Below are 16,342 nucleotides of genomic sequence, written 5' to 3' on the forward strand. Positions count from 1 at the left end.
CAGGCTCACCCCGAAACTGGCCAAGGCTGTGTTAGCCCGTGGCTCTGGCCCATGTCCTCCTTCCCTGGCACCAATGGCTCAGGGTTGGGCTTTCTGAGGGCGTTTAGCTGTTAGCAGCTTTTGGTCACCTTACCTTTGGCCTCCAGACCTGCATCCTTGAGGTCCTGGAGCAATCCCAGAAACCCAGGGGCAGAGAATATGGCTGGGGACCCATGCACAATTCACATGACCTCCCTCATTCACTGCTTCTGGTGAGAGAGGTAGACAGTTCCCGGCCTCATGCAAACCCAACAAACGTGATTCCGGCTGTGTTAGAAACCAGCAAGTTCCGTCGTGTGAGGAGGGAGGTCACCAGCCTTTCCTGTTACAGTGTGCAGAGAAGGAACAGCCAGGGCAGGGACACCCCTCCCCACTCACCCCCAAGTAGCACAAGTGCCAAGGCTGGGAGATTAGTGCTGAGGAGAATGTGGAGAAAATAAGCCGTGTGTGCTGGTGGTGGGAATGTGAGTTGTTGCAGCCACTATGGAAACACTATTATGTTTTTTAAAAAAGTATAAATAAAAGCACCTTATGATCTAGCAATGCAGTTCTGGGTATATATCCAAAGGAAATAAAAACAAGCTGCTCACAAAAATTAGGGGATCAGGGAACATACAGATACTCCTGTACTTTCAGACATATTTTTCCTTTTTTTAATATTGAATTTTATTGGGGTGACACTGGATAACATAATTGTACAGGTTTCAAGTGCCCAATTCTACAAAACGTTTCTGTACACCATATGGTGTGGTCACCTTCCCAAGTCAAGTCTTCACCCATCACCATCTGTTTTTCCCTTTTTGCTCAATCCCTCTCCCTGTCACCCAGCCCCCTACCTTTGACAGCTGTCAGCCTGCCCTCTATCTAGGAATCTCTCTCTGTTGTACATGTTAGTTTATTTTGTTCATTAGATTCCGCAAATGATTTCAAGTGGTACCTGTCTTTCTCTGACTGGCTTATTTCACTTAGCACAATACTCCATGCTGTCCATCCATATGCTGTCACAAACGGTAAGATTTGCTTCTTTTTTATGGCTGAGTAGTTTTCCATTGTGTAAATGTACCACAGCTTTTTAAATTGATTTTAATTTGAGTTTACATAGGTTCTAGTGTCCCCCCTAATACATCGCCATATCCCCTGTGTTTCTCTGAACATCCCCCTTGCCCCCCTCCCCTGAAAGCCCTCCCCCTTTTCCTCCAGGATTATCCCATCCTATCATCCCCTTTTCCTCTGTCCGCTTTTCCTTTGGTTCCTTTGATCTCGTCTCTGTCTCTATTCCACTCCTCAGTTCACATTGTTCATTGGATTCCTCAAATGAATGAGGTCACATGATATTATTCTTTCTCTGCCTGGCTTATTTCACTTAACATAATAGTTTCCAGGTCCATCCATGTTGTCACAAAGGTAAGATTTCCTTCTTTTTCATGGCCCCCATAGTATTCCATTGTGAATATGTACCATTGCTTTTTAATCCACTCGTCCACTGAGGGACACTTGGGCTGTTTCCAGATCTTGGCTATTGTAAACAATGCTGCCATAAACATGGGGGTGCATTTCTTCTTTTGATATTAGTGATGTGGTGTTCTTGGGATATATTCCTAAAAGTGGGATAGCTGGGTCAAAAGGCAGTTCCATTTTTAATTTTTTGAGGAATCTCCATACTGTTTTCCACAGTGGCTGCACCAGTCTGCATTCCCACCAGCAGTGCAGGAGAGTTCCCTTTTCTCCACATCCTTGCCAGCACTTATTCTGTGTTGTTTTGTTGATGAGCGCCATTCTGACTGGTGTTAGGTGATATCTCATCGTGGTTTTAATTTGCATTTCTATAATGATTAGTGATGTTGAGCATTTTTCCATATGCCTATTAGCCATCTGTATGTCCTCTTTGGAGAAGTGTTTATTCATTTCTTTTGCCCATTTTTTGATTGGATTGTTTATCTTCCTAGTGTTGGGTTTTAAGTCTTTTATCCATTTTGAGTTTCTTTTTGTGAATGGTGTAAGTTGGTGGTCTAATTTCATTTTTTTTTGCAGGTAACTGTTCAATTTTCCCAACACCATTTGTTAAAGAGACTGTCTGTACTGCATTGTATACTCTTACCTCTTTTGTCAAATATCAGTTGTCCATAAAGGTGTGGGTTTATTTCTGGGTTCTCTGTTTTGTTCCACTGATCTATATGCCTGTTTTTATGCCAGTACCAAGCTGTTTTGAGTACAATGGCCTTGTAGTATAACTTGATATCAGGAAGTGTGATACCACCCACTTTATTCTCCTTTTTCAAGATTGCTGAGGCTATTCATGTTCTTTTTTGGTTCCATATAAAATTTTGGAATATGTGTTCTATATCTTTGAAGTATGTCATTGTTATTTTAATAGGAATTACATTGAATTCATAAATTGCTTTGGGCAATATAGACATTTTAATGATGTTTATTCTCCTATCTATGAACATGGTATATGCTTCCTCCTGTTTTAATCTTTTTTGATTTCTTTTATCAATGTTTTATAATTTTCTGAGTACAAGTCTTTAACCTTCTTGGTTAAATGTACCCCTAGGTACTTTACGTTTTTTGTTGCAATAGTGAAGGGGATTGTTTTCTTAAGTTCTCTTTCAGACAGTTCATTGTTGGTGTATAAAAATGCCTCTGATTTCTGAATATTAATTTTATATCCTGCCACCTTGCTGAATTCATTTATGATGTCCAGTAGTTTTCTGAGACTTTAGGCTTTTCTATGTACAGTATTATGTCATCAGCAAATAATGACAATTTTACTTCTTCTTTTCTAATTTGGATGCCTTTTATTTCTTCGTGTCTGATTGCTGTAGCTAGGACTTCCAGAACCATATTGAACAAGAGTGGTGAAAGGGAGCACCCTTGCCTTGTTCCTGATCTTAAGGGGATTGCTTTTAATTTTTGCCCATTGAGTATGATGTTGGCTGTGGGTTTGTCATAGATGGCCTTTATCATGTTCAGGTATATTCCTTGTTTTCCCACTCTGCTGAGAGTTTTGATCATAAATACGTGCCTGGGCTGGACTTGGCCCTCGCCTGCCCCCACGGGTAGGGCTGTGTGCCATGCCCTGGGCCGCAAGCCTTGGCACTGGGGGCAGGGCCGCGCACCTATGCTCAGTCTCGGGTCTCCGTCTATTCCCGGGCTTTTGCCCCTGCCCCTGTGGGTGGAGCTGTGTTCGCACATTGGGCTGTAACCCCGGGCTCTGTGGTCTGGGCGGGGCTGCATTCTGGCGCTCAGCCTTGGGTCTCTGCCTGTTCCCCGGCTTATGCCCTAACCCTGTGGATGGAACTGCGATCGCGGGTCAGGCTGCAAGCTCGGGCTCCAAGGGCCGGGTGGGGATGCACGCCTGCGCTCAACCGGGGTCTCTGCAGTTCCCAGGCTTTCGACTTTGCCCTGTGGGCGGGATGGCAGGCAGGACTGCTCTTGCTTGCCCGGCCCTGAAGCCAGGTTGGAAGGCTTCCATGAGTCACCTCTGCCCCTGCGGGTAAGACTGAGCTCACGCTGGGCCTCAGTCTCGTGGCTAGCCCGGTTTCCGCCCCCGATGATGGGATGGCACTTCCATGTTCCACTATCACCTGCCCTGCAGTGAGCCATCAGCCTGTGGGTGGGGGCACTGCAGCTCAGAATTAAGCACTCAATACTGTATTTCTGATGGCTTCCTCCTTCTAAGCGACTCTGCTCTCTGTGCCATGGGAGAGCTTGTTTGGCTGGTGTCCTGCTTCCCTTTGCAGTTATTGCTGGTTCCAGGGGAAATATTCACTTTAGATTTGGGGGGTGACTCAGCCCAGAGGTTAGGGTGGCTGTCCCTCAAAGTATTTCTCCCTGTGCCTCCTAGATTACACTCTCTTCCTGCTACTTTGGTCCTCTCATCTCTCCCTGTTCCCCGGAAGAGTGGTTGTAAATGAGATTTTCTGCACAGTACCTTTAAGAAGAATCCTGAGTCTGAGAAACCTCTCTTTCTCACAGCCAGTATCCTGACTTGTTTTGCAGCTAAATACTGTCCATAGGCTTCTTTTTTCTTCTTTTCTTTTAAATTTATTTATTTATTTATTTATTTATTTATTTTACAGAGACAGAGAGAGAGTCAGAGAGACGGATAGACAGGCAAGAATGGAGAGAGATAAGAAGCATCAGTCATTAGTTTTTTGTTGTGACACCTTAGTTGTTCATTGATTGCTTTCTCATATATACTTGGACCGTGGGGCTACAGCAGACCGAGTAACCCTTGCTTGGGCCAGTGAACTTGGGTCCAAGCTGGTGAGCTTTGCTCAAACCAGATGAGCCTGCGCTCAAGCTGGAGACATCGGGGTCTCGACCCTGGATCTTCTGCATCCCAGTCTGACACTCTATCCACTGCGCCACCGCATGGTCAGGCTCCATACCCTTCTTCTAGGCTCTGGGGATGCAGGTTGGAGCTTTGTTTCTGGGGCTCAGGACCCTCCCCTCTCCGCTAAACTCACTTCCCACCACGCAAGTCTCTCCAGGCTGCTGTTCACTCCAGGGAGCTGGGCAGCCCTCTCCCCATTTCCGATTTTCCTACCAGTCTCAGTGTGGCTTCTTCGGTGTTCCTTGGTTAAAAAGTCCTCTTAGTTTACTCCAAAGCTGGTTTTTCCAGATGATGGTTCTTAAATTAAGTTGTAATCCACTTTTGTTCTGAGAGGTGGAAGTCGGTATATCAGCCTACTCCATTGCCATCTTGCCTCCTGCTGTCAGTTGCTTTTCTGATGTTTCTGTTTAATAAAAGATGCTTCTTTTTTATTGATTCATATTCATTTTGAAATATCCCGGAATTTTTGTGAGCACTATATTTCAAAAATGTATCTGCACCCCACAGCATCAATATTCATAGCACCCAAGACATGGAAATAACCTGTGTCCATCAATGAATAAATAGAGTACATATCTACGATAGAGTATGACTCAACCATGAAAAGAAGGAAATCTTGACATTTGAGACAAGATGAATGAACCTTGTGGGCAAAAACTGAGATCATAAATACTGCATGGGTCCCGGCCAGTTGGCTCAGTGGTAGAGCATTGGCCTGACATGTGGATGTCCTGGGTTTGATTCTCGGTCAGGGCACACATGAGAAGCAACCATCTGCTCCATCACTCCTCACACTCTCCCTTCTCTCTCTCTCTCTCTCAGTTAACAAATAAATGAGTAGAAGCCATGTATCACAATGATTCACTGGTTGTCATTACAAAAGCTAGCCACACTGTATCAACTTTATCACAGAAAAATTTCCAAGTCCTAGGAAATCACTACAACTCACAAATAAAAATAGTTCCTCTTCTTATAGCCTATAGCACGTAATGGATGGTATTTACCTTTTTCTATGCCTGCCAAGGACACTGGTCATATTGAAAGCTTACTTTCAAAAACCCCCAAGTGTCATACTACGTATTCATTTGAATTTGACAAAGATACTTGCTGCTGACTGCCACACTTATAACTACCTTTTACATAATGTCTTTTATCTATTTCTACTATCCCATTTTTAAGCCTACGTTTTTATAAACCTTTTAAAAAACATCACAAAGTAGATTGGGAAATCTCAACCGGCATTCCGCATTTTCCACTGCTCTTGGAAAATTATAGGGATTTCTCACAGTGAACCTAGGGTAGAAGAAATGACTCATTGAAGTCATGAGTAACCTGCCTTGTTGAGGCCAAAACCGAACCGCCGGCACAAGAACCACCACAGAAAGCTCAACAAAAGGACACCCTGTGAACACTGACTCAGAAGGGGCTGATAGGGTGATAGAGGACAAACACACACCTGAACCACTGTAACTCCAGAACGACCAGAGGGAACTAGATCAGTTACTCTCATTGATGAATATGAACACTGACTCCATTTTAAATAACATTAAATAAAATGTCAAAAAGAAGTTCTGTTTACATATTTTCTTTTGATTTTTTTCAGCTTTAAAATTGTTTTTAAATTAATTGTGTTACTTTGGGTGATGGGTATGCAACAAATTGAAAGACAAGATAACCTGGACTTGTTATCTTTGAATATATGTATCCTGATTTATTGATGTCGCCCCATTAAAAAAATAAAATTAAAAAAAAATTGTGTTAACATGGTTTCAACTGTCTCACTCAATGCAACACCCTCAATCCCCCACATTGTGCCCCCCATGCCGCACGCAAAGTCTACATATTTTCTTATTATTTGTCTCAATCGCTAAAATTTAAAGAGCCCACAGAAATGCAGAATATGAGCATCAAAAGCGGGAAAAATATGCATCAAGGCATGGTTTTGTTTATCTGACTAAAGTTGGTTAACTCTGCACATAAGCTTTATGAATAAAACAGTAATGCATCCTGACTAGTGGTGATGCAGTGAACAGAGCGTCCACCTGAATTCCCTGGTTCAAACCTCCAGGGTTCTCAGCTTGAACATAAAATTATCAAAAGGATCCCAAAGGTCACTAGATTGAGCACCAAAATTGCTGCTTTGAGCCCAATGTCGCTGGCTTGAGCAAGGGGTCACTATCTTGCATTGAGCTCCCAGTCAGGCACATTTGAGAAGCAATCAGTGCAAGTCTAAGGTACTGCTACTATGAGTTGATGCTTCTCACCTCCTCCTACCTTCGTCTCTCTCTGTCTCCTTTCTCTCAAAAATAAAGAAATAAATAAAGATATATATAAAAAAACCCTACAGTAATACAGTGGACAGAATACTTGGCCTGGGAGTCTGAGTCCTGTTAGCAATCCCAGCTGCAGGCCTACAGACCTTGGATAAGGCACCATCCATCTCAGGCCCAAACTCCTCTTGTCACCCAGGATGCAGGATTTAGCCTTTGCAGACTAGTCCTGCAGTTCACCTGGTGAGGGCACAGGGCGGAACCAACTGGAATCAGCGTACAGTCCGATCAGAGAACAAAGGTCTTGCCTGACGTTTATAATCACGTTTGAATCTGGGGAGGGCGAAAGAGGTGTTGGGGTGCGCAGGGAGGAGGAGACATTCAAGTCTTCAGCCCCGCCAGGAGACCCAGAAATCACAGGTCCCAGGGTAGCGCCCATTTCGGAGACGCCTGTCCCTGCCCTTAGGGGCAGATGTGAGGATCCCCGGGAAGCCGTCAAAAGCTCCCTCTCACCCACTGTCCTGTTCTGCTCACCGCTGGTGGGACGATCTAGAACTGACCGCAGGCTGCGCATGCAGGCCTACCCCTATGGACTCACGGGTCCCGAGGCTCCATCATGACACGGAGGCTCTTTCCGCGCTTCGCTCTTGTCTGGAGTCGCTGCTGGAAATTCTGCCTGCCCATGAGCACCCTTGCCCACACAGCCCCGCACTCTCTGGACGGCGACCCAGTGGAACAATGCCCAGCCCGACATCCTCAACTGGTAGGCACCAAAGAATTAAACAGTGTAGTCAAGTTCATAAAATGTTCTTTAAAACCCAGGTCCAGCCCTGGATAGTTGGCTCAGCGGTAGAGCGTCGGCCTAGCGTGTGGAGGACCCGGGTTCGATTCCCGGCCAGGGCACACAGGAGAAGCGCCCATTTGCTTCTCCACCCCTCCGCCGTGCCTTCCTCTCTGTCTCTCTTCCCCTCCCGCAGCCAAGGCTCCATTGGAGCAAAGATGGCCCGGGCGCTGGGGATGGCTCTGTGGCCTCTGCCTCAGGCGCTAGAGTGGCTCTGGTCGCAACATGGCGATGCCCAGGATGGGCAGAGCATCGCCCCCTGGTGGGCAGAGCGTCGCCCCTGGTGGGCGTGCCGGGTGGATCCCGGTCGGGCGCATGCGGGAGTCTGTCTGACTGTCTCTCCCTGTTTCCAGCTTCAGAAAAATGAAAAAAAATAAAAATAAAATAAAAAAAAACCAAAACAAAAAACCCAGGTCCATGAGTTTAGTACCTATGTCTTCTTCTATGTACTTTATTGTTTCAGGTCTTATATTTAGGTCTTTGATCCATTTTGAATTAATTTTAGTACATGGGGACAGGCTGTAGTCGAGTTTCATTCTTTTGCATGTGGCTTAACAGATATATGAAAAGATGCTCAGCTTCATTAGTTATTAGGGAAATGCAAATCAAAACTACAATGAGATACCACCTCACCCCTGTTAGATTAGCTATTATCAACAAGACGGGTAATAGCAAATGTTGGAGAGGCTGTGGAGAAAAAGGAACCCTCATTCACTGTTGGTGGGACTGTAAAGTAGTACAACCATTATGGAGGAAAGTATGGTGGTTCCTCAAAAAACTGCAAATAGAACTACCTTATGACCCAGCAATCCCTCTACTGGGTATATACCCCAAAACCTCAGAAACATTGATACGTGAAGACACATGTAGCCTCATGTTCATTGCAGCACTGTTCACAGTGGCCAAGACATGGAAACAACCAAAAAGCCCTTCAATAGAAGACTGGATAAAGAAGATGTGGCACATATACACTATGGAATACTACTCAGCCATAAGAAATGATGACATCAGATCATTTACAGCAAAATGGTGGGATCTTGATAACATTATAAGGAGTGAAATAAGTAAATCAGAAAAAAACAAGAACTACATGATTCCATACATTGGTAGAACATAAAAATGAGACTAAGAGACATGGACAAGAGTGTGGTGGTTACCAGGGGTGGGGGGAGGGAGGACAGGGGGAGAGTTAGGGGGAGGGGGAGGGGCACAGAGAACTAGATAGAGGGTGGTGAAGGACAATCTGACTTTGGGCGAGGGGTATGCAACATAATTTAATGACAAAATAACCTAGACATGTTTTCTTTGAATATATGTACCCTGATTTATTAATGTCATCCCATTACCATTAATAAAAATTTATTTAAAAAAATAAAATAAAATAAACAGTGTAGAGTGGTGATAGTCACTGGTACTAGCACGTGAATGCTACCAGGTAGGGAAATTACTTTACATGCTTGACCAGGTCAGAACAACAACCTGCAAGGGTTACGTCCTGCTGCCTCCATGGCAGAGGAAGAGATTCGCCTGAGAAGAGTGGTGTGCCCACTCCACCTGGCCATTCACCTGCCCAGTCAGCTTGCCCACGCAGCCTGACCACTCAGCCTGGCCGCTCAGCCTGTCCCCTCAACCTGGCCACTCCACATGGCCCATCAGCCTGGCCAGTCAGAAAGGCCCCTCAGCCAGCCCACTCCACATGGACCCTCAGCCTACCTAGTCCACCTGTACACTTAGCCTGGCCACTCAGCATTGCCCCTCAGCCTGGACACCAAGTCTGGCCCCTCACCTTGGCCAGTCCACATGGCCCCTCAGCCTGGGCCCCCAGAATGACCCCTAAGAATGGCCACTCAGACTGGCCACTCAACCCGCCCACTCAGCCTGGCCCCACACCTGCCACTCCACAAAGCCCATCAGCCTGGTCTCAGCCTGGCTGCTCAGCTGGCCCATTCCACATGCCTCTGAGCCTGGCCCTTCAGCATGCCCCCTCAGCATGGAACCTCAGCCTGGCCACTCAGCCAGCCCACTCAGCCTGCCCTTTCCGCCTGCCCCCTAAGCCTGGCCCATCTGGCTGGTCCCTCAGCCTGGCCACTCAGTCTGGCCCTTCAGTGTGTCCACTCAGCCTGGCCCAGCATTCTGCCCACTCCATATGGACCCGCTGACTGCCCACTTGCATGGCCACTCAGCCTGCTCACTCAGCTTTGCCCCTCAGCCTGAACCCACAGCCAGCCCACTCCACCTGCCACTCCGCATGTCTACTCTGCCTGCCCACTCTGCCTGGCCATCAGCCTGATTACTCTGACTAGTCACTCTGCATAGACACTTAGCCTGGCCCCTCAGTCTAGTAATTCAGCCTGGACCCTCAGCCTGCCCACTCCACATGGCCACTCAGCCTGCCCACTCCACCATGGCCTCTCAGCCTGCCCACTCCACATGGCCATTTCGCCTGAATCATCAGCATGGCCACTGTGCCTGGTCACTCTGCATGGTCACTCCACCTGGCCACTTAGCCTGCCCACTCTGCATTGCCACTCAGCCTGGCCACTCCGCATGGCCACTCAGCCTGCCCATTCAACCTGGCCACTCAGCATGACCACTTAACCTGCCCACTCTGCATCACCACTAAGCCTACCCACTCCGCATGGCCAGTCAGCCTGCCCATCGTGCCTGGTCATGGCCACTCAGCCTGATCACTCAGACTGGCCACTCCGCACGTCCACTCCGCCTGCCCACTCCGCCAGCCCACTCAGCCTGGCCGTCAGCCTGATTACTCTGACTGGTCACTCTGCATGGACACTTAGCCTGGCCCCTCACTCTAGTCCTTCAGCCGGCCCACTCAGCCTGGCCCCCTCAGCCTGCCCACTCAGCCTGCTCACTTCGCATGGCCAATGAGCCAAGTCCCTCAGCCTGGTCAAGCAGCCTGCCCACTCAACATGGCCACTAATCCGGCCTATTCCTCATGGCCTTTGAGCCTGGCCCCTCAGCCAGCCCACTCCGCATGGCCATTCAGCTTGCCTATCCTGCCATCCTCAGCATCGCCCTCTGAGACCTGCAGTCTTCCTCAGCCCATCAAGGAGTCCTCAGGCTGGAGCAGAAAATGCTCCCTGAGATCCACGGGCAGCCCAGCCTCCCTGGGTAGCAACTTGGAAATTAGCCAGTCGCCCACCATGCCCCTCCTCAGCCAGCACCGCAGCCCCCATGGGCACAGCAAGCTGTGCGATGAGCCTCCAGTTCCCGAGCCTGTCCCCAAGAGCCTGAGGAGATGAGCTGGCCCGCGTCGGGAGAGACTACTGACACCCTGGTGCCACCAAATAACCCAGCCCCTAGGCTTCCTGAGGTGGCCTTAGATGCAAGCCCTGCTGACCTGTCCAACCCCTCAGAAGCTCCAGACACCAGCACCCACTACCTGGTGGAGTGTACAGAAATGTCACCAGCCCCCAAATCTCTCCCCCAGAACCAAATCTCGCCCCCCAGAAACACCTGCCCTGTCAAGGACCAGATGCCACAAATTCCCATGGAAGATACCACTTCCCCGTCAGCCCAGCCATGCCCACCAACGCCCTCGGCCCCAAAGACACCCCCTCCCTATCCTTCTCCATCACCTCCTTGTTCCACGCACCCGGCCTCTTTGAACCTGTGTCCTCCTTCTGCTGAGTTAGGGTCATCAGAGCAGAAATTCTACAATTTTGTGGTCTTACACGCCAAGGCAGATGAGCACATTGCCCTGCGTGACCGGGAGAAACTTGAGGCCCTGGGTGTGTGCGACGAGGCCACCTTCTGTGAGGACTTCCAGGTGCCCGGGCGCGGCAAGCTGCGCTGCCTGCAGGATGCCATAGACCACTCGGCCTTCACCCTCCTGCTGCTCTGCCAGCTTTGCTGCCTGAGCCTGCACCAGGTGAGCCAGTCACTGATGAACAGCCTCACACAGCCAGGGCGGCAAGACTGTGTGATCCCTTTCCTGCCCCTGGGGAGCTCCCTGGCCCAGCTCAACCCGGACACGTCCAACCTGCTCACCAGCCTGGTGTGGCTGGATGAGCACTCCCCAGTCTTTGCCAGGAAGGTAGCCAACGCCTTCAAGCCCCACAGGCTGCAGGCTCTCAAGGCCAACTGGAAAAAGGAACAGGAAAAGGGCCCTGTGGGAGCAGCACCGACTCCTGGACGGTTGGATGCCGCATACCCTGCCTCCTCCCTCCAGACCTGCTTGTCTTGGCAGGCACAAGTGGAGAGGCTCCAGGTAGCTTTTGGGAACCACATGACATTTGGGGTTCAGTTGCCCTCTGGAGATCAGGTGCCCTATGGGGGCCAGAGGCCCCTGGGAGCCCAGCCAACCTTTTCTACCTGGCCTGGCCACCAGCCACCAACCCTGCGTCCATGGCTGGCTGACACCTCAGCCCATCCTTCCCACAGCCTCCTGTTTTTCTGCAAGCCTCATCTGTGCCCCCTCACTGCCCCGGGCTTCAGCCTCTCATTATCCACCATGCACAGATGGTGCAGCTGAGGCTCAACAACCACATGTGGAACCAAAGAGGGACCCTGAACCCTGAGGACAACACACAGGAAGCAGCATGACCAAGTGACGAAGCCTGATGACCTTGACTTCAGACCCCCTTTGGGCTGGACCTTGGAGATGCCCCCATCTCCGGTGCAGTGGGAGACGGGGTCATCTGCTATTTTCAGGACATTGCTGGGGACACCTTCATTTCTCAGGAAATCATGCAAAATGGGCCCTGATGACTGGCTCTTGGGGAGGCCAGAACTGCCCATGGTGTTTACAAACTCTCTGGATGGTGGTGGGGGATGGGCTAGGGCAGTGATGGGCAATCTTTTGAGCTTGGTATGTCCAAATTTGCCAAAAAACCAAGCATAACTTGGGTGGTGTGTCACTTCGAGAAAAACAGCCTACCGGAAGTCCCATAACTAGACGCTCTGTGCCCGAATTCTGTTGTTTTGGCCTCCAGACCTCCGGTTCAGAGTGTCTACACTACAGCAAATGTTTTATCCTTGGGTACTGCATCTGGCCGTGCAGGAGCCGAGGATGAAACGTCTTTCTCGGCATGCAGCCCCATACTTCTCTGGTATGTGGCCGCATGCGGCCACGTGTCATCGAAAATAGCTACGCTTGTCAGTGCTGACACGCAAGTCATAGGTTCGCCATCACGGGGCTAGGGGATATTAGTACGGTGTTTTAATTATAATAAATATTTATTGAATATTCTCTAGCACTGCTGTCCTCTGGGAGACCTCTTCTGGGCAATTTGTTAAGAGAAAAATGTGCCTACTGTACCCCAAAAGGGAAACTGAAGAGAAAAACTTGCTTCTCCCCACGAATGGCATGAACCAGAAGTTTTCTGTATTTGCTCATTTCATTGGCCAGACATATAGTCACAGGGCTCCTCTCAGCTACAAGGGTAACTGGGGAATGAGGTCTTCTGATTGGTCGTGTGCTTCGCTAAAAGCTGTTCTAATACTAGAGGAGGTGGAGAGAAAAGACACTGGGGATATTTAGCAGTTTCTGCTGCAGCTCTTTTGGAAGTTGTGTGTGTGTGTGTATGTGGGGATGGTCTGGCCTGACGCTGGGCTCACCAAGGCTGGCCTCAGATTTGACTGAGTGATTTTGGGCAAGTATCCTCACCACTCCGAGCCTCTACTTTCTCAGAAGTGGGTTTACAATTCCACTGTTTCAAGTTCATCAGTAAAGCATTCTCTAACACTGAACAGCCAGGGACAGCGCTTATTAACTGCACATGCCCGATAGGAAGGGGATTCATGTTTTCTTGAGGAGAGAAATAGAATTAACATTTGTTGAGCACTCAACACTGAGTGATTCTGGGGGCATTAAATATCTAAACATCTAATCTCCCCAAATGGCCCCTAAGGTAGAAGCTGCTATGGTTGGGCCCATTGTACAGATGGGGGAAACTGAGGCAAGCAGAGGTGAATTCTAGTCTCGAAAGTCATGGATTGGAACTGGAGAGATTACAATTGAGGAAGCAAATTTCCAAGGGAGGAAATGATGGGAGGACTTAGGGAGGAACTTGGGTGGGCTGAGCCAAATAGCTAAAGGCTCCCTCCACCCAGCTGTCTGATTTGAACATTTACTTTGCACCTACTTTCCTCCAGTGCCTGCCACCCTCAAGAGTCACCCAGGCTGTCTGTCATTCGCCACTTGCTTTTGTGACTGACTCAGACTTTGTCAAGGGTCTGCTCCTGGCCTCCCAGCAGCAATGAAATGAAACCTGTAGCAGGAAAGTCTGAGATTAGATTTTGCGGTGGGGTAGAGTAGGCAGGGTTTTGGAGATAGAAGGTGTCAGAGGCAAGAGAGAGCTGCACACAACTGGAGAGTGGCCGTGAATATTTGCTTATCTGACCCACAGTTATTGAGTGCCTGCCAGGATCTTCCCAGGCAGTGGGGCGCAGTAAGGGTGGGTTGGGGTGGGGTGAGGATGATCTGGAAGAGAAAACAGGTCCTGGGCTAAGGCCATGTTTGGTCTGTTGGAAGAAGAGCTAAGTGGCTGGAGCGAGGTGATGGCTGGGAGAAGCAGTTCATGTAGGGCCTTGTGGGCCAGTTAAATGACTTGGGTTTCCCCCTCCCCACCCACCAAGGAGGTAGGAGCCCTCGAGAGCTGTGGACTGAGAAGGGCAGGACCTGATTCAGGTGCTCACAGGGCTCGTGGCTGCTGTGGGGAGGACAGACTGGGGGCCAGGGTGGGAGCTAGGGGACTAGGGCAGATGAGTGCATTTCATTCTCCCAGCAGCTCCAGAAGCTGGAGATTATCATTGTCCCCAAGTTACAGTTGAGGGAATTGAGGCCAAGAGAGATGAAGTGACTTATCCAAGGTCATATAGCTTATAAGTAGTCTTCAAGGTCAGAATAAACAGCCAGGGATCTCTCAACTGGATTGTAGCCCATACAGACTGAGCAGCCTGTTAATTCATTGCCTCAACTTTTAAATGATTTGAAATATTCTTGTTTATTTTAGTATTTGTTAATTTGTGGTCTCTCTACCACAACCTGTCCAGTCCAAGAGAGCTGGGGCCAGATCTGTCTTGGTCACTGTGGTGTTTCAGAAGCTAGGACAGGGTGTGGCACATGGTAAGTGCTTGGTGTTGGTCAAATAAGTTTGCAAATATGATATATATGTTTGCTCGCTTATAGTTTGTATTGGGTGTGGGAGGCAGGCTGTAAACTGGCAAAGTCATTATAGCTAAGGCTTAGATTCAAAACTAAGCTTTTCCTCACACCCTTGACTGTTGTATGTTGTGTGGTGGTGCACTCTCATGGGGAATCCCATTATGCCTTAGATAAGTGGCTTTGTATCAGAGACTTTCTTATTTGTAGATTGGCTTAAAGGTTTGGATTTCTACACTATAAAATGTGGCAGACTGGGAGCTTGATCTCTCTCTCGGTTCCTGAGATTAGCATTAGAGACAAGAGCAGAGAAAGGCCAAGTGGAGGAGAGGAGAAGCCGCCAAGATGGCGGAGTGCCGAAGGAGAAGCCAGTTAGTGCAGAGTTTGTGCAAAGTTTCTCCTTCAGATGGGGAACAGAGGTGAATAAGGCTGGTGAGGTACAAACCTTTGATTCTAGGAAACTCGAATCAGTCAGTAGCTTTGGGAGCCCTGAATAGAAAGGTAATTGTTATTCCACTGTGTGTATTTCTTGCCCACCGAGTGCAAGCTAGGATTAAAGCTAATAGCCCACCAGTTCTTGGTTCCGTTGTTTCATTACTGTCTGTCTGAATCAAATGCGAACCTGCACGGGCCAGGTGGCTGTGATGGTGGCTTTGCACTTGGTAATTGAGTCATTTTGACAATTATTGAACACCTGCTGTGTGTGAGCCTGTGGAGGGTTCTGGGGACACAGACCTTTTACCTGCAGTGAGTGAGAAGGTGGATTCGTCTATTCACTTATCCAACCAACATTTATTGAGGTCCTACTGTGTGCAGGCCCTGTGGGCACAGTGGAGTGGTCACCCCTGGAGGTGACCCATAACAACCCCGCTCTCTCCTTTCAGTGTGCATGACCCAATTCCAGAGACAGAGACTGTTATGGGGTAATTAGGGCTGTGATGGGGAACTGTAGGGGCTGCTGGAACCCAAAGGGGACTCCTGGCTAGCCTCGGGGAGTTGAGAAGCTTCTGGAAGGAGGAAGTAAGCTGAGACCTGAGGAATGAGCCATGAGTTGGGAAAAGTGCTCCTAGAGGTGGGCAGAGCCTGGCAAAAGCAGGGGAGACCACATAGGATAGGGCAACTCCAGTCAGTGGGGCCACAGTTTCCCAGAATTGGGGGCTCAGCTATACTGTCTGCTACCCCAGCGCCCTGGGTGGCCATCACCAGCTCCAAGGCCAGCCAGCCCCACATGCCCACATGGCCTCGGTGTTTCCTAGGGAAGTCTTATGTTCTCTTTAGGCCCGTGATGGTAAACCTTTTTATAAAAACTGCCCACTTTTGCAGTGCTGGTCAACCTGGTCCCTACTGCCCACTAGTGGGTGTTCCAGTTTTCATGGTGGGCCAATTGCGGCGCCGTTTGGGTGCTCTGCTACTGCCCACCATGAAAGCTGGAAGGCCCACTAGTGGGCAGGAGGGACCAGGTTGACCAGCACTGCAAAAGTGGGCAATTTTTATAAAAAGGTTCGCCATCAGGGCTCTAGGCCAAACATAGGAAAAATAGGGAAATTTTTTTGAAATGTTTCCCTTTTAAAAACTTTGAAATGTAAAGAAATTACAGATAATTTGTTTTTGCATGTCAATAGCTGTATCCTAGCTTGGAATGATGTCTTTCTGAGATGGTTGAATAGTTTAAAAGTGTTCTCCCTCTCCCTGGGCCCAGGGAGGATGGTGCTTTGCCCAGTGTCACA

General features: G+C 48.8%; 2 protein-coding genes across 2 annotated transcripts in view; both read left to right on the forward strand.

The window, feature by feature from the left end:
• The window catches only part of C9H16orf95 (chromosome 9 C16orf95 homolog), a 64,001-nt gene extending 61,781 nt beyond the window's left edge, over positions 1-2,220 (forward strand). The window contains exon 7 of the mRNA XM_066349104.1: positions 2,071-2,220. Within this exon, the coding sequence (XP_066205201.1) occupies positions 2,071-2,074 (4 nt within the window). The 3' untranslated portion in view covers positions 2,075-2,220. The remainder of the gene's footprint in view (positions 1-2,070) is intronic.
• Positions 2,221-10,628: 8,408 nt separating this feature from the next.
• Positions 10,629-12,055, forward strand: LOC136381472 (TIR domain-containing adapter molecule 1-like). The gene is given in 3 exon segments (XM_066350208.1): positions 10,629-10,732; positions 10,735-11,871; positions 11,874-12,055. Coding segments are annotated over 3 exon segments (1,398 nt in total). The 5' UTR covers positions 10,629-10,653.
• Positions 12,056-16,342: the final 4,287 nt, after the last annotated feature.

This window comes from Saccopteryx leptura, chromosome 9, assembly GCF_036850995.1.
Source record: "Saccopteryx leptura isolate mSacLep1 chromosome 9, mSacLep1_pri_phased_curated, whole genome shotgun sequence".
In the NCBI taxonomy this organism is placed as follows: Eukaryota; Metazoa; Chordata; class Mammalia; order Chiroptera; family Emballonuridae; genus Saccopteryx; species Saccopteryx leptura.